The following is a 17,449-nucleotide window of genomic DNA, read 5'->3' as shown; positions in this document are numbered from 1 at the left end:
GCACTCTCAGTACTCACTAACTTCCTCACTAACATTATCATAAGCACCCATAAATTAACATCACGTGCATCGCGACTCCACGCTTTTTTTCCCCGTCGCACATTAGCGAGTTACGACTCATTTCTGTCCCCCCGGATTTACGGCGTAGGTTGCCCTGTATTAATAAGTGAAATTTAGTGATTTGAAGAATGGCTATTCATTGGCACCAAAAGAGAAAGAATACCAAGAAGTGTTCTTTTCCTGCTTTCTGATAAGACCATTGAAACTGTCGCGTTAGAAATCTCTAGAGATTCTGTTTGAAATGTCAATGAAAACTAAGATTAAGTCGTTTTTCGGCGCCTCCAGACAATACGCCGTTGCCGGAGCCAGTAATAACCCAAGCAAGTTCGGGTTCAAGATCTTACTGTGGTACGTTACCCACGATTTGACAGTTATTCCTATCAATCCTAAGGAAAAGGAGATTTTGGGACAACCAGTCATTTCTAGTGTCACCGAGATCTTGCAAGCTATCAAAGATGGTAAGGATTTGGACATCTATAAGCTCTCCAAAGTGGATGGCTTGAGTGTATCATTTTTGACACCACCACACATTACTACTTCAACCTTGAAGCTCATTGCTTCGGTTCCAGGCTATGAAGAGTTGATTAAGGGCCTCTGGTTCCAGCCTGGTAGTTATGACCAGGAAGTCATTGACACAGCCAAGGAAATTGGCTTATACGAGAAGGCAGTTTATGAAGATGAGTGCATTTTGGTGAGAGGAGATGAGGGTTTGTTAAGCGCTAACTTGTAAGGAGAACTACTTGGAGTATAAGATGAAATGGACAGATAAGAGTTCTAGTGATTCGCTATTATTGCATTTTGCTAATTGTTGATCAAGTTAGAAATACTTGCTGAGAGAGATCATTCATTGTCGATTGCTCTATCAAGCTCCTAGGTTGACTTTGAATGGGACAATAAAGGAAAGGGCCACTCTAAGTCACTTCTCTACTACTGCCATCTTCGTATTCAAATCGTTGCTTCAACACTCGTTAGGTGCCTGTAGATATATTACACATTTATACTATTTATAAGACGATTTTTTTATATGAAACAATGTACGCCGTTCCTGCTATTCGTAGTAGCTATAACCTCCGGAATCTGTATCATTCGGAATCTGTATCATTCGGAATCTGTATCATTGGTCTGTTTCCCAATTGCAGATCTAATCTAGCATCTTCTTGATGTACTTCCCCCAACTTTCCTCCTCTTCATTCCCCTCACCCTTGTATTCTTTGACCTTCTCAGGGAGGTGTAGCAGGATCACGTAGGGGAAAGGTGATGATTCCAAGGTCATGATTGGTGGGATGTGATTCTTGTGACTGTCTGCTATATCTATAACTCTGGTGAGGTTCTCTTCAAAACTGGAAATTGAGATCTGAATGCTGGGACTTAGGCTATTGTTATTGTGGTTGTTATTGTTGTTATTGGTACCAGTGTGACTAGTGCTAGAATTTCCGTTTCCACTATTATTAGCATTTCCGCTGCTATTATTATTGCTGTTGGACTCTTGAGCACCGCTCTGTGGTTCATCCAATGGAAGACATTGTACTTGTATGATCCATATCTCCCACACCTTCAACTCTTCCGAATCTTCTGCTTTAGCAAACCAACCGGTCTTCTTCTTTGACTTGGACTTATTCTTGTCCAAGAACTGGATCGCTATGTGCCCCGTTTTGGCGGTCTTTGTGCTTCCATTGCTGTCGAACAGTCGTCTGATGAGTTGGTTGATCTTGTCGTCTATCTGAGAGTCCAAGTCGGGCAAGTCTGCAGCCATCGGATATGTGATATTGAGGAACTCGTTTGTTACTGGTGTGATGGGTCCGAATAGCCTGTGGAAGAAGATGGTCCATATCACTCCTATGATTGCGTTAGTATGATGGTTCTTGTTCATTTGACTGATTCTGATCAGTTCAATTGACTCATAGTGTCTAGTCTATAAATCGGTGTCTAACGACAGCTTATGGCTTAATGTGTAACATACCTTTTAGTGATTCTCTGACCACCGATCTTTCTGCTGTTAGATTGAGTACGAACTCCATGGCGGTGTGTGCTTGTGTTCGTTCTGTTTTATGGGATCTTTCTTTGGAATGATATAGATTATATGTGGAGGGAGTTGTTTAGCGAATTAGAGAAACACATGTAGATGATAGTCAATTGGAAATCAATTGGAAGATTAAAGGTGACGAAGAAGAAGAAGAAGTTAATAGAACTTTCAAATCAACAAAGAGAATAACGATGATTTCGTGGCAAACGCACAGTGACAACACGGTAATTCAGTATTGATTGTTGATTGTTGATTGTTGGTAATGTGATGCTGGTTATCTATTTTTGATAACAACCCTCCTTTTGGAAAGAAGAAGAAGTCCAAAGAACAAAAGAACGCCAATTAATAAAAGACAAAGATAATTAAATATTTGAGAAAGACAAATACAAATATATGGCACTGTATCACCAACAACAGACAGACAAATACAACGAGTAGTAACAAAAAAATGGTGTTAAACAATCCAAACATCAATACATTTGAGAGATACTCAGTCGATCGCCGTTAAGGAGAGTAATGAGACAAGAGAAGGATTATGCTACTATTACTATTACTATTAACACTATCGCACTATTAGTCACTCAGTTGTCGTACTTCTATTACACTTCCTATCCCACTATCTATCTTACTTCTATCGTACTTTATCTCACTGTATCAGTATCGCGTTGTATATCGCGCAGTATCAGTTTTCAGGAAACCGTCAATAACTAGAATCTCTACTAGTTAAAAGTAAATGAGTTAACTACGAATAAACAATAGGAAGGACTAGGCGCAATGAAGTGAGACTGTCAGTGAGACTGTAAGTGAGTCAGTAATTTAGTCAGGGAGCGTGTCACTGAATGATTGAGGGCTGACTGCCTGACTGCTTGACTGACTGACTGACTGACTGACTGACTGACTGACTGACTGACTGACTGACTGACTGACTGACTGACTGACTGACTGACTGACTGACTGACTGACTGACTGACTGACTGAGTATGAGCAATGGTTAAGTTGCGCTCACACTGGTCAAGGTGCTACCATGTTGGTTCTTCAATAGAATGAATGATGTTATGTTATGCTGCTATCTGGAATGGTAGGCGTAGAAGAAGCAATGGTTGCAATAGGTGTAAGTGCATAAAGCGAATATAAGCCAATGTAGGAAGTGGAAATGGCATTAGAAGTTGAAGTAGATGTCTCTATGGAATCAGTTCTTCGATAAGCAAGAGAAAATGGCTTACATGTGTAATATGTAGATTACATATGTATGTATGTGTATCCTTGAATGGTTGCAACATCTACTTTTTGCAATCTACGCAGAATGTTCTCTCTTCTAAGGAAATGTAATACTGTCATTAACGAAATCAATGAAGACGATTACATGGCTAATGCTATATCATATCTGGATGCTTGCGGATTGTTATGAAATAGCATACGATTGTGTGTCAACATGTTCATCTATCTACCATCCAAATGTATGTATAAACTAAGGAATACTGTAGGAAACCCAATAATGTATCAATGACTTAGATCATATATATTAGGACTAACATTCTCTTGGTATTATGCTACATGTATTTCATATAAATAACCACATTAACCTATTGGACAAAACAATGCCATCTGGTACTTCTTTTAGGTAGTCATACAAGATTGGTTATCATCACTTTCATATTTTGGAATCTTTATATCTGTTGTTTAACGATACATATTGCTACATTCTCCCACAACATGTTGAATCTATGTACATGTTATTACCCTTAAGATGGCCAATATCTCTTCCTGGCTCTCTTCGGGTCTATCTATCAATAAATTTATCAGAACATGGGCTTCGTACGAGTTCTGGCAGTACATTCTTGAACTCCTCCCACTCATGCCAACAGCTGGTCACCTAAACCTCCTCCCTGGGCTTCTCTTTTAAACTCTCTCTATATACATCGCCCTCCATTTGCTTACTATCACCGTCAACCTTCGCCTTATCTGCTTCTATGATCTTCTCAAGCTCAGCAACGCATTTAGGCAAAACATCAAAGTCAATTGTTTCAAGTTCCTTCTCTTTGAACTTAGTCATCACGTAGTCAACCACCTTCCGTTTGTCCTCAGGACGGCCGATGCCAATGGCTACCTTGAAGTAATTGTTGGCCATGTGCAGATTGATTGACTTTAGCCCATTGTGCCCCCTGGCACTTGTCGTTGGTTTTCTGATCTGATACTTTCCGATTGGTACCTGAAGTTCATCATGAAGAATAACCATCAGCGACTTTCTCTTGAATTGATTGAAATGCTTGGAGATTGGACGGCCTTGCATATTCATGAGCGAATCGTTCGACTTGAATAGCACTACATGGGGATACTTGGACGATTTGAAGTATGGTCCTTCCTTAAAGATATGATCTTTCCAGTAAATATTGACAAGCTGGTCTAGAAAGCGATGTCCAATGTTATGTTTGGTACCTTCATACTGGGGCTCGGGATTACCTATTGACGCTATAAATAGGCATCTAAAAGAACTTAATGCTGGGTTGGATCGTATTGGAACGAAATAGGAACGTATGAGGTGTCGTACTAACATTGCTGGTAAAGCAAAGTGTTGTCGAATTAGTGCATTCGATTTTGAGATTGATTTTTCAGTTCTGTTTTTAGAGCTCCAAAGCCGCCTAAGGGCCCTGTTCCTGGTCAGCGTCTAGGGAGTGTAACTTAACTTCAATGAGCTACCTGCTGAAATGGAAGCTACTTTCATTGGTTGTATTTGCAAAGAGTTTCAAATAGAAAAAATATAGGGGGGGTTATTGTACTTTGAAGGACTTGTTGTAGATTTAGGTATCGATCAACACTGTCAAATTTAAAGTGAGATAAGGAACCCCCAAGGATGATGTGGACTTATTGGTTTTAAGTTCTTCTCTGTTCTCAAATCTTGGTATACTGGCTCTAACGGAGAAATATTGACCATGGAAGGACATATAATTCCATGCCTACCTTATTATGCCTTCCTTTGATGATGTAACAAGAAAAGAGGTTGCAAAATACATTCGTGGGTTGTTTTTTATCTTGAATTAAACCTCGGTCTATCAAACTAAGTTAAAAGAACAGTAAGATATTGCTGTACTAGAAAATGCAGTACTGCTTTATGGAATAATTCTCCCTCTGCTTTACTCTCTGGCTCCTGTTGACTAATATGAAAAACCATACTGTTTGTTGAGCTAAAATCCTTCAAACGTTTATTTGTAACTTTTCGCAGCTATTTCTTAGATAGTAGTAATCTCCGGTCATTGGTATGATAATATACTGCTTACCTTCTAGCTAGTCACCACTAATATTTTTGAAGAGTCGATTTCCTTAATGGTTTATCTGTCCATATAGTTGAATAGGCTGAATAGGACAATGTTTAAGAGGATTTACCACCTTCGTTAAAAGTCTGTGTAATCATTTCAGTGATACTTCCACACAGAAGAAGCCAGCGCTTTTAACTGCAAAATTTAGCTGCGAAATTCTGGCGCCTATAAATTTATCCTGAAATAACCCACCAGTCAAATAACAATAACAACGCTTCATTAAACATGAGTGAAGATATCTCTATAAGCCAGATTTCGCATCTCCTTTCCAAGCAACTTAGAGTTGCAGACTCCTGTTTCAAGGTAACCGCCAAGGATATCGAGTGGAGCTATATCAAAAGAACACCCCAGTTCTTGAAACAAAAAATCAAGTATGGAAGCGGATCATACACTTCAGATGAAGATTTTGACAACTTGGCAATAGAATTAAGCAGTCTAGAAGAAAGGTTCTCCTCTATCAATAAGTACGTTAAGAGCTACGAAAAGAGTATGTCAGATATCTTGAACTCTTGTGAAGCCGCTGGCGAACAGTTCAAGAACCTTTTTGACCCTTACCAGAGTCTCTTAAGAGAGGGTGGGGATAAACTGGCGGACGCTGTATTTGAAGAAGAATATAGGATTTGGCAAGATGTACATCATTATATTGAAGCTATTAGAAATTCCAAGTTAGCAATCGAGAACGAAATCAAGATGTTATCAGATACCGCCCAAGTCAAGACTAGCGAAGTCCTAAAGATAGTGAAAGCTATTCAAAAGAAGGTTAAGGAGAGATCATATGCCTTAGTTGATTATGACAAAGTATACAACTCACATGAAAGCCTTCTCTTGAAGCAAAATTCTGAAGGGTTGACCGTTAAACAATCCCAACAGCTCTATAGCCTTGAAAGAAAGCTGGAAGAATACTATGCGAAGTACGATGCAATCAACCTGTTATTGAAAAAGGAACTTCCATTTTTCTTCAAGTTGGTGGACTTGGTCTTGGATCCATTACTGATTATGGTATATTATGTACAACTTACAATCTCATTTCAAGTGTTCAGTAATCTCAAATCAGTTATCGACTTCTTCGACTTGGATACCAAGTTTCTCGATTCCTTCAATTTTGAGGAGGAAATTGTACATGACTTCTACACTAGAAACAAGAGTGCTTCCGACTTAGTGAATCAGCTCTCTATTATCAATTTTAGAGAGAGGTATCTTACTGATCTAACCAGTCCATATAATTTCAATGCAACCAAATATTGTCAAGCTCTTTTTAACTTTGAGGGTCAAGAAGACAGCGATTTATCATTTAAACGTGGCGACATCATAAAGGTATTGAAGAAGGAGAATAATTGGTGGACTGGAGAGAAGGATGGTAAGGTGGGATGCTTCCCTGGCAATTACGTCAACGATTACTTTCTTTAAATGTCTATTTTAACTCTAAATATCACTAGTTATTTATGCATGTTCATTAGTTTCATTAGTTAAGCGAAGTTGATATTGTTTGACACAACTACCACAGCAGAACTGCCTTCTGATTGGAACTTCTTTATTTTGTAGAATGTCCCACCATTCGAAGACCTCGGCGAAGGGTTCAACAACGATTGTTGTACATTCGCTGCAAGTTTCATTATATTGTCCTTTCGCTATTGCTTGCACAATCAATGCATGGTGAACTTTGGAGGTGAATTTCTTCCAATTCTTGGTTTCCTGGTAGGTGACATCGTATTTGGCAAGTCTGTTCAAGCAAATCGTCTTAAGGGATGGTACTATATAGTCTGAGTGGGTTAGGTACTTCATTTTCGATACAAATCTTTTCTGATGAGTTGGATCCAGTCCGCTAGCTTCTATCTCAATCGCGTCTTCGGGGGCTTTAATAAATGGATTTGGTCCTGCTCTAAAGGTTTGAAGCTTGGGTAGGTCCAAAATCTGGTATGGTAGAAATTGAAGCCTGTTTGAGCCCACATTCAAGTCGGTCAAGTTCACCAATTTCTCTATGGATGGGGGGATTCTAGTGAGTTTATTGTGCCTTATTCCCAAAACGTTCAATTTGGTAAACTTGAACAATGATGGCGGCAAGTCCCTTAACTTGTTATTTGTTAAATATAGTTGATACGTGGAAGGTTCTAGGTCACTTTGGAAAATGACCAAGTTATTCATGTCCTTGATATCGTCCGGCAACTCGTGCAATGACATGCCCTCTAAGTCTATCAAGGTTCGAACGTCTTCGAATGCTGATAAGATTATGTCTCTAGCCTTGTTGAATGCAATTTGTGCTTCTTCGTATACGCGGTCTCCGGAAGATGACGGATTTTGGTTTATACTGGGATTCTTAAACCTATTGAATCTGTCTATTCCGAAATCAGTGTCGGAGCTAAAATGCTTCCCTGCTTTTACTGGTGAATATGACTGTGATTGTGATCTCACCATTGTAGTTTCATTCTCTTCTTTGAAGTAGTCCAATTCGCTTGGTAGCAAGTGGTGATCCTTTGCCTTTGGCGATTCAGGAATATTATATTGCGAAGCTGTATTTGTTGTGAAATCAAATTCCGACATCAACGGAGTCGCCTCTAAGGGAGGACTGCTAGGAGGTAAAAATGTATATGGAAAGTTTTCCTTATTGTTGTTGTTTGCATGGCTGAATTCCCCGTACAGCGCCATTGGCTCGAAATGACTTTTGTTAGCTGCGTCTTCATAATCATCTTCGTCATATTCGTCGTCCACCACCGTGGGTTCGCTATCGATTTGTTGATCCCTTCTTTTGATATCGTCCTTCTCATTGAAACTTTCTCCCATTTTACGTTTAAGGCTTGGGGCTGCACCCAACACCGGTCTGTTAAGTACTGGTCTGTTCAATGTCAAATTGGTCTTTCTAGTGTGGTATTGACTTCCGGCATTTTCGTCAATGATAGCCCTTTCTCTTGGAGTTGTGTCGAGAGGTAATTGGTCGTTAAACGACGAGCTGTTAAAAGCAAATGGTAGCAACGGATTCTTTCTATCCATATTGGCGGAGTGATATTAGGTAATCAATTTGTTGAACTGTATTTGTTATCTCGCTTCCAGTGTAATGGTAACCACAATTGGTCTCAAATTGTGTAGAATTCTTTCCTTCTTTGTAAGTACTATAAGATCACTTTAAGATCACTGTGCTTCTTCTACCAACAAAACGCAGTAAATTACAGGGGATAAATAATCAATTGTTTAATCTCAACTATTTTATGTCAACCAAATTTTATCTAAGTGTTCTATCCCAACTGGTTTATCTCAACTGTTGTATCTCAACCAATTTAATCTAAACTGTTGTATTTTCTTTCAATTTTTATCTCACCTTTTCCAATTCAAACCAAGATCCACTTTTCAGTCCGCTTCAATACTGCTGTCAACAACTAATCCTGTCAACAAAGTTACACTTACGTTACACTTACTAAACCTTCTACAAAGAATACTCACTAATCTCCTTAATCTCCCTAACTCCTCCATCTTTTTACACTTTAAATGTAACCAACATTTTCGCATCAACAGAATCGTATTATTGCTCCTGCGTAGATCTAGATTATTTAGCTGTAGCACATTTTCTTTTGTTTACCCGAAGTCGCATTTTGACAGTAAGCGCGTCAGAAGCGTCGGTTCCGGCGACTCGGTTGCCTTGGGTGGTTTATATGGTAGCGCTGTATGAGCAATGGGAGGACAGAAATTTGGAGGAGAGTTGATGGAGTTGATGGAGATGATGGAGAAGGTTAGCTGTAACGAAATGGGAAAAGATGGGGAAGAGGTGGAAGATTAGGAAGAGGAAAGGACTTTCAAAAAGGAACGAAAACTTCGAAGGAAACTTCGAAAGAAGGACAAGCTGAATGGTTATTACTTGTCCTCCAATGTTACTGTCTATTACCGTGAAATCTGTTTATAACAGTGAAAGACACCGTTAATGTAGAATTCAATTCCTGAAGGTGAGTTTAGAGACAAAACAATACATTGTCTTTCACCTTCCAGTTTCCTTGCCATAATAAAGCCATCTTTCCTACACATCTCTGGTACCTCTCTTGTCAAATACTCCTCTCTCTCTTTTGTATTAGAAAATGCTATCCCAACATCTTGCAATTTGCTATGTAAGTCTATAAGTCGGGTAACTGCTCTCAATTATTTACAATTCCTTTGGAATTAGAGCCGGAGGTAAGATATTGAGTTGAAGCTGTACAGCTTTAAGTCGACTCAGGCTTATTGGGTCGCTTTAACATTTGGATCTTAGGTTTGGGCTTCGGCTTGTCCTCCGAAGAAGCCTTTGCGGCTTTACCTTCTTGGCCAGAAGAAGTAGTAGCGTTAGCAGTTACTATAGAAGAAGTACCACTTGTGTTAGTAGCAGAAGCCTGCTTTTCCTGCTTTGTATGTCTCGATTTCAGTTTCCCCTTCTCTTGAACTTTCGAGTTTGCATGATCCTTGAAATCCTTACCATCGCCTTTCCCCCCATTGATATCTTTGGTTTCCTTGTCGTCTTTTTTATCCTTGTTGTTTCTCTTTTTGTGTCTATTCTTATTTTTTAGTTTCTCCGCTTTTCCTTCAGTATTGGCATTTGAAGGTCCAGTGTCTTCATTGGTCTGAGTAGTAGATGGTTTTATATTTTTAGGTTTATCTTGAGCGGATTTAGCTTCTTTATTAGTTTCTGTAGGTTTCTCATCCTTAGATGCATCTTTTGCTTTATCCTTATTCTTCCTATTCTTTGATTTGGACTTCTTTTGCGCCTCATCTTTGCTATTAATAGGATCTGACTTTTTTGAGTCTTTCACCTCCTTGTTTTTGGCTTCTTTAGACTCTTTTGCCTTTGATTCCTTGGGTTCTTTTGGATCTTTGCCCTTTCCTTCTTTGGTGGATTGTTCTTTCGAAGTCTTAGCTTCTTTGTTTTTCAAAATCTTAATTTTCACATCTTTTGAAGCCTTCTTAGCATCTTTTTCTTTAGAGACTTCGTCTTTTCCTTTCTTGGACTTGGACGACTTCTTCGACTCTAATCTCTTATTCTTCTTCTTCTCTTTTCTCGTACGATCTCTTTCTCTTCTCTTTGCAGCTCTATTTATGTCCAAAAGATTGAAATCCTTAATTTCGCCGTTCAAGTACTTTAGAAACTGTTGGTAGAAATCACTCCCGTCAATCTTGTTCACTATCTTTTCTTTCTTGTCGATGGGCATTTTACTGTAGATTGCCTTCTCTATTACCGGCGTAAAACTATCTTCCGTTTCTTTCTCGATAAACGGTTTGTCTGAGACTTTCAGAATAAACTCACCTACATCTTGAGGAGTGTTGAACGCTATATAAGCTCTTGAGTACACCGGACTCTCGAATGGTTTTGTGGGGTACAGACCCTTGACGTAGTATTTACCAGAAATTGCCGAGGTTTTTATGTCGTAGTACGAGGCCAATTGAGTGTAAAAATCTTCTTCTTCCAAAGTTGGTGGAAGCAAACGAAGAACCACCTTTAAACTGACGTAAGATGACGAGCTACTTGTAGTATTCGACAGTATTGAAGAATTTGGGTTTGAAGACGAATTGGAGCCCGAAGAAGACGCCGACGACGGCGGCTTTTTTGTCCTAAGCGGCTCCTGGCGTCTTGAGGATGTCACAGAAGCCATTCTACAGGTATTCCGGCTCTTTTTGTCTATTTTTCACTGTGTCAAGCCTGTTAAGTACCCATTTGTAGTGACTTTCAAAAGTTCACTAACAACCAACAAATCTGCGATGGAGAAAGTGCAAAACTCTGTAGCAAGAAAGTGCAAACCGAAGGGTGTAAATTGCAAAAGCACAGAAAAAATCATCTCACTCTTTGGAAGATGAAGGTGGTTTTGTCAGACAGGAAGGAAAAGAGAACTGAGAGAGTGAGAGAGTGAGAGATTGAGAGAGACAATGAAACAATGAAACAATGAGACAATGAGAGATCGAGTGACTGACTAAGTGAGTGGGAGAGAAAAAGAAGGTGTGGAAGACACTCGGAATTGACAGAGACAGACAGACAGACACCAGAGCAGAGGAGGCAAAGAAATGACAGAACACGACAAACAAAAAAACAGAGAAATAAGGTAGATAGAGAGATAGATAAATATATAGATAGAGCTCATTGCTTAGACAATAGACTCGTAGTTAGAGTAGCATAATAAGATAATGAGATGTTACATAGTAGCGACTGAATGACTGCTCACTGTCGAATTTGTCTGGAAGAGCTGCTACATGGTTGGGGGACAAATTTTATGTGGAGTTTGAACCACCACTTAAGAATCTATGGAACCATAATACCATTAATTATCAAAACATCAAATTTTGATGGAACCACAAAAAAATCTCTAAAAAGTGGATAAAAGAATCAGAAGTTGCCTTAATCTCCCAATGTGTGACCTCAGATGAATGAATGAATTAGTGAATAAGTGAATATCTACTACACCACTCTCTGTATTATTACTACATCGCTCTCTCTATAAAATTATACCATTAGTGACTACACTTAACTGCCCTCCATAATTACTTAAACTACTCAACACTTCCATAACACTACTCTACACTTCCGTAACAACTACTTTGCACTTCCGTCATCAATACTCTACTCTTCTCTAGAATAACTCCTACCATAACTATCCACTCTACAAATGGCAATAACTGCTACCAAGACTTATAGACTGCACAGTATCTCCCTCTCTAATTGCATTTGTGCAGTCATGGAAAGTGTCGCTTTTTCTGTTTGCAGTTGTTGAAGGACTCTCTTAAAAGACTGTTGCAGTAGTTGTCAATAGACATCTTGTGAAGTAGTTTTAATAGTGGCGTAACCAGAATACCTCGGAGTAAGAGGGGTAGAAAGGAGTTAGGTTATTGAAAATTTGTAGAAGGTAGAATATTCAAACATTGGAAACAAAACACTAATTGGTGAACGTCAATTGGTAATTCATTTCTGTCTATATCCGAATTCATACTTTCATACCCATACCAAATATTTGCATATTCAAGTACAAAATTACATCTTCACTATTAGTAAATGATAGTACCAGATTGAAAAACAAGATTGTATTCCAATTTACATTCCCCCATCATTAATATAGATCTTTCCCTTAGAATTCCCTTCAATTCTCCTTCAAATAGTCCTTCTCTTCATGGACATCGTCAACTCATACCTCGGTGAAATCGCAGCAATTGCAGGCGTACCAAACCAACAACATCAAATCAAGCAGATAACATCTCTCCTTTCACTTGATCCAGCATCTAATCCGTATATCGTTCGCTTTAACCTGATAAATGTCCAACTAGAAGATGATCAAATTTCCAAAGCAATCGATGCTCACAACATCTTCAACGATGAATGGTTAGCATTTAACGAAGTGGTACTTAGCTTTATTCGCTTGAGTAACCAGCTAAATCCGTGGTCTAGCTTAGAGTCTTTTGATCTTTATGGCACTTTCATCAATGATTTATCTGTCGCATTTAATAACAATAATAGAGGATATTTGCTAAGCTATTTGGTTAGAGATTCCATAAATATTATTCTACCAGTGGCCAGAAAACTAGATTCTCAGCTATACATCAAAGAGCATTGTGGACGCCCAAGAATGACATATCTTGCTTCCATTCTATTGAAAATATTCAACAATATCCGTTCCCAGATTAATGACGTCAACCAGTACAAAAAGACCATCATTCTTTACATAAGTAACAAGCTATGCTCAATTTACTTCCAAATTGATAATCCTTTGCTTTGTCGTAACATCTTTTCGAATATGAATAATGCCAATTTGAACTTCAAATCATTCAGCAGGAATGAACAGGTCCAGTATCGTTACTACCTAGCCAAATTCTACTTAATAAAACTGCAAGTCATTGATAGCTACGATCACTTCTTGTGGTGTCTTCTCAATTGTCCCAGCAGTTCCATCAACAACATCAATCACATTCTCAAATACTTGTTACCAATAAGTTTAATCATAGGGAAAATACCCAATTTTGACTACATTAACCAAGTTTACTATAGAGGAGTACCACCACCAGCATTTCTCCCGTTGTATGCCCATCTAAGTGCCAATATCAAACTGGGTAATTTTAAACTGTTCAACGACACGGTTGTGGCGAATTATCAGTACTTGAAAGAGAATAATATGTTGCTTTTATTAGTCAACAAGAGTAAGGTCATAATTTTAAGAAATTTAGTGAAGAAGGTATGGATCAATACCGGGCGTCCTACTAATCTAGATTACGACGCGGTTAAATTAGGTGTCAAATTATCTCTTGGGCCCGACATTGGATCCTTAGCACTTACTTTGCCAATCGTCAGTCTGGTAGACACGCTTGATGACGACGCAGTAATAGAAAACATATTTATTACCATCATAGATCAGAATTTGCTTAAGGGAAAAATTTTTCCACGTTTGAGGAAAGTAGCCTTAAGTAAAACAGGAACCTTCCCTAAGGTTGACGACATAAACATAATGAAGTTCTCCAGCAACAGAAAAAGCGATAGCTGGATGAACGCCTGAACACAAAACCTTATAGTTTATATGCCATCTGCAACATAAAAATAGAAAATGCTTGCAAATTTATTCCAAGAAGATTTCGTGGGGTTTGCCATAGCTGCCATCAAAAGCCTAAATTTGTAGTCCATGTAACATGTGTCATAATGAAGTAACAATATTTTAATCCCTCTAGGAAACGCCTAATTGTAACCTCTATTCCACAGCCCCATCATCTTCCTCTAACCCGTACCATTTCCAAGTCAAACAACTCCCTCATACCCACGCACACCCACATTTTCCCAACCCCTTTTTTACCCATTCACTCTTTCCTCTTTCTAGACCTTACAATGACTAATCCAGTAATCGAGTTGCAATGACCTCCGTTAGGCCAGTAGAGCCATTTTTTGCCGTTTTTCTTGCCCGCAGGAAATTTTGCGCCCAAATGGCCTGGAACAATATATCCGTGAATCTGGCGGGTGCGATGGTGTAAAGAAAAGAGGGGGATGAGGTAAGGTGCAATGCAGCAATGCCGTACATAGTAAGCGAGCAGCAAACCAGTACGATACTGGGCCATAGCCAAGAGCCGGGGCCAAGGGAAGTAGATCGAGGAAGATGGTTGGACTTTGGAATCGAACAAAATGGAACATCTGAATGTGAAGCACGGTGGAAAAAAAGAAAAGACTCTGCCACCTTTCATTACACGGTTCCGCAGTTAACTATAGGGTTTGTTGTTTACTGATGATGTTTGAAGTCACGTTCCTGCCCGTATTTTTGATATTTTACAGAAAATGCTGCAGAGGCGTCTTGACCCTGTACTCCGTCTTAGTGACTGTGTTTCGAACAACGGGACACAAGGACCATAAGGACCAGAAGGACCCATAAGGAGCCACCCTTTGGAGACCGGTTACAGAGAACCACGGGTTCCACAATTCCACACATGAAACCAATAACCTACCTCACGCCCACCGTTCCACATCAAATATCCCTCAAAACACTAATTTCTCCCACAAATGCCCTCCTTCAAAACACTCTCTCTGCTCCTATAGCCACAAGTGTGCATCTGCCGTCCGTCTGACCGTTGTTAGCGGCACCATCAAACCATAAGGCATATTTCTTTTCCAGTGACCAAAAAGGTAACGAGTGCACACAGGTCCGTGCAACATCCTCGCTTGCTCCACACTTTCCACACAAATCATTCATTTTCGAATGGAATAGGTCAAGGGTATATAAACAACGACAGATGGAGGGTTTACATTTTTCGTCAGGAAAAGTCTTTGACAACAGTCAACTTTACAAACCCCCTCAACTCTCGTTAGTGTTCCTTCAAAAGAGGACTTATCTACTCATCCACAGCTTGCCATGTGTCAAACACTAGTCCTGCAGGTCCTGCCTCCTTTTAGTCAAATGGCGCAGATGGGAAGCGCTAGCGCTACCAGTTATGTACCCCAGATTTCGGGGCCATCGCTTCATGAGATCCCCTTCGAAGTGCTTGATATGATCACGGAGCACTTGAGCCAGAACGACTTGGTATCGTTTTCATGCTTGAGCAGGTCGATCCGTCATCTCTGCAACCTCAAGTTATACAAAAACATTCTTGTTATCGATGATTCTGCCGCAGAAAACACCATAACTCATCACAACACGGATTCCTATACCTACCTTCCGGTGTCTCATCTCCGCCAATTCACATCCTACTTAACACCAGGCAACTTCAAACTCATTAGGAAGATTGTCATCCACTCACAGTCCAACTTCATTGTCCATGACTACTCTATGTTGTACAGCAAATTCTATTCCCTTTGGGATCAAACCCCAAACCACAACCTCACCCTCATAAATTTCGACATTGGTAACTTGAGACATTACCAGTCGTTTAACCAATTTGTATTCAACAATTCCACTGCATTTATTGAAGATGAAAGTGTCAGCAGACCGGTCAACTTCAAAATCAATAACTTAAGAAACTGGATCGTGTTTAACTTCGAAGAATTGCTCGAATTGCCATATAATAGAAATCTCCAAGAGTTGGACATCTTCATTGAAAACGAATCACTCTTCAACAGCACAACTTTGACTTCCAATGTCGTTCCACCAAAGTTGTTATTAAACTTGGCAACTATACAGGGATTGTACTTGAATTCGCCGATATCAACCGCAATGTTCCTTAACTACTTCAAGTCTGCAACAACGGAACAGCCATATCCTGTGCCGATCACGCACAACTTGACAAAGCTCTCGATTACGAGTTCTCACACGCATTGGTATGAGTCGAAACTCTCGTTTGATTTAATGGCTAAGGTCATTGATTTCAATAAGTTGGAGCAGTTGGAATTGAAGTTAAACTGCTTGCATCATGATTGCAATTGCATCACTGAGTTCTTCAGCAAATTGCAAAACTCAGTTCATGAGCCTAAATTGAAAAAGTTGATACTCATAAACTATAAGTCCAACAACTTGAAGCAGAATTTGTATCAGTTCAACACTTTGTTGACCTCTCCTGGCTTTCTTAGCAAATTCGAGTTACTCGAATCGTTGTACTTAAATATAAACGATTTCATTCGTTTGGATACAGCAACCAACCATCCAATATTGTTCTCCGTGGAGCAATTGATTAGGAGCGTTTCTTGTCTCCCTCGCTTGAATGAGTTGATTATTCCAGACTTCTTCAACAATTGGCTTGTCAACCTTCCACAATTCTTTAAGAAAATTGATCATAATGAAGATCAAAGAACCAAGAGTTACTTTGATGTACTCTTGAATGAATGCAATTGTAACCATTGCTCTCAGACAAGGCACTTATTCACTAGCTTGTCTAATTACGACTCCAATAACAACTACAAGCATGAATTCAAAAAATCAATGGCATCGTTCAGTTCCTCCTATGCATTTCCAACAACCACCATTACCATTGAAAACAACAAGTCGACGATTAGCTTCCTTAATTACTTAATTTCGAAGTTGAAGCAGCAGTTCAAGTACCTCAACCAGAATTTGTTTTCCATTAATTCTATCATCAATTCCAACGACAAGCCATTTGTCAAGAATAATGACTTGGTTGACTACAACACTTTATTTTTACACAACTGCTTATACAAATTGGTTGACTTGTTTAAGGCAGCCAACCCACTGATTAAGTCGATCAACTTGGGTGGAGTTTTGCTTGAATACGATGGTCAGGACCAATTCAAGGCTCCATACACCCGCTAGGGTTTTATTTATTCATTATTTATTCTTAATAGTACGCATGTTAGCATTTCAGATTGTTTTTCACTCACCTAATATATGTTTTCCGGTTTTAATTTACTGTTCCTTTAGAATATTTCAGTAGTAGTGGGGTATTTACAGTCTAAAGTCAGCCCAAGTCATCTGTAGGCCCGTAAAGGGGATTACATGACTTCAAAATGAAGTTTCTGGTGGAAAATGTTAACTCGAAGAAATCACTATTTTCGACCCTCCATTGAAACCTTAACCACACACACAAAACTTCCATCCACTACCAGCCCATTTATCACCCTCTAACTATCAAATTCCATCTCCTCTTCAGCCCTGCCATAGTTAAGATAAAAAAAAAAAATAGAAGATGTTCCCCACCTTTATTC

At 39.3% G+C, this 17,449-nt stretch overlaps 8 protein-coding genes across 8 annotated transcripts; 4 read left to right on the top strand and 4 right to left on the bottom strand. All coding sequences in view use genetic code 12, as the record gives it.

Annotated features, from left to right (window-relative positions):
* The first annotated feature begins 116 nt into the window (after window positions 1–116).
* On the top strand, window positions 117–1,179 carry RJT20DRAFT_124728 (uncharacterized protein). The gene has a single exon (XM_064916323.1). The coding sequence runs from the start codon at window positions 302–304 to the stop codon at window positions 788–790; it is 489 nt and encodes a 162-aa protein (XP_064777539.1). The 5' UTR covers window positions 117–301; the 3' UTR covers window positions 791–1,179.
* On the bottom strand, window positions 996–2,485 carry RJT20DRAFT_16668 (uncharacterized protein). Its single transcript, XM_064919189.1, has 2 exons — window positions 2,021–2,485; window positions 996–1,896 (listed from the first exon to the last, which is right to left on the bottom strand). Exons 1-2 carry the CDS (start codon window positions 2,076–2,078, stop codon window positions 1,202–1,204), a joined length of 753 nt encoding a protein of 250 aa, XP_064777538.1. The 5' UTR covers window positions 2,079–2,485; the 3' UTR covers window positions 996–1,201.
* Window positions 2,486–3,956: 1,471 nt separating this feature from the next.
* RJT20DRAFT_91155 (aminoacyl-tRNA hydrolase) lies at window positions 3,957–4,637 on the bottom strand (the record flags this gene model as incomplete). The annotated part of the gene is made up of 1 exon (XM_064921362.1): window positions 3,957–4,637. The coding sequence occupies one exon, from the start codon at window positions 4,635–4,637 to the stop codon at window positions 3,957–3,959; it is 681 nt and encodes a 226-aa protein (XP_064777537.1).
* Window positions 4,638–5,622: 985 nt separating this feature from the next.
* Window positions 5,623–6,804, top strand: RJT20DRAFT_147175 (uncharacterized protein; the record flags this gene model as incomplete). The annotated part of the gene is made up of 1 exon (XM_064918910.1): window positions 5,623–6,804. One exon carries the CDS (start codon window positions 5,623–5,625, stop codon window positions 6,802–6,804), a length of 1,182 nt encoding a protein of 393 aa, XP_064777536.1.
* Window positions 6,805–6,837: 33 nt separating this feature from the next.
* RJT20DRAFT_91102 (uncharacterized protein) lies at window positions 6,838–8,382 on the bottom strand (the record flags this gene model as incomplete). Its single annotated transcript, XM_064921359.1, has 1 exon — window positions 6,838–8,382. The coding sequence occupies one exon, from the start codon at window positions 8,380–8,382 to the stop codon at window positions 6,838–6,840; it is 1,545 nt and encodes a 514-aa protein (XP_064777535.1).
* A 1,196-nt stretch (window positions 8,383–9,578) lies between these two features.
* Window positions 9,579–10,997, bottom strand: RJT20DRAFT_132618 (uncharacterized protein; the record flags this gene model as incomplete). Its single annotated transcript, XM_064918154.1, has 1 exon — window positions 9,579–10,997. The coding sequence occupies one exon, from the start codon at window positions 10,995–10,997 to the stop codon at window positions 9,579–9,581; it is 1,419 nt and encodes a 472-aa protein (XP_064777534.1).
* A 1,105-nt stretch (window positions 10,998–12,102) lies between these two features.
* Window positions 12,103–14,022, top strand: RJT20DRAFT_16641 (uncharacterized protein). The gene has a single exon (XM_064919188.1). It carries the CDS (start codon window positions 12,501–12,503, stop codon window positions 13,872–13,874), a length of 1,374 nt encoding a protein of 457 aa, XP_064777533.1. The 5' UTR covers window positions 12,103–12,500; the 3' UTR covers window positions 13,875–14,022.
* Window positions 14,023–15,125: 1,103 nt separating this feature from the next.
* Window positions 15,126–17,154, top strand: RJT20DRAFT_124720 (uncharacterized protein). The gene has a single exon (XM_064916322.1). It carries the CDS (start codon window positions 15,210–15,212, stop codon window positions 17,055–17,057), a length of 1,848 nt encoding a protein of 615 aa, XP_064777532.1. The 5' UTR covers window positions 15,126–15,209; the 3' UTR covers window positions 17,058–17,154.
* Window positions 17,155–17,449: the final 295 nt, after the last annotated feature.

Source organism: Scheffersomyces xylosifermentans (assembly GCF_036884685.1).
Source record: "Scheffersomyces xylosifermentans strain CBS 12540 chromosome Unknown RJT20scaffold_1, whole genome shotgun sequence".
Classification (NCBI taxonomy): Eukaryota; Fungi; Ascomycota; class Pichiomycetes; order Serinales; family Debaryomycetaceae; genus Scheffersomyces; species Scheffersomyces xylosifermentans.
The sequence above is the reverse complement of the archived record's forward strand: the minus strand, read 5'-3'. Positions and strand labels throughout refer to the sequence as shown.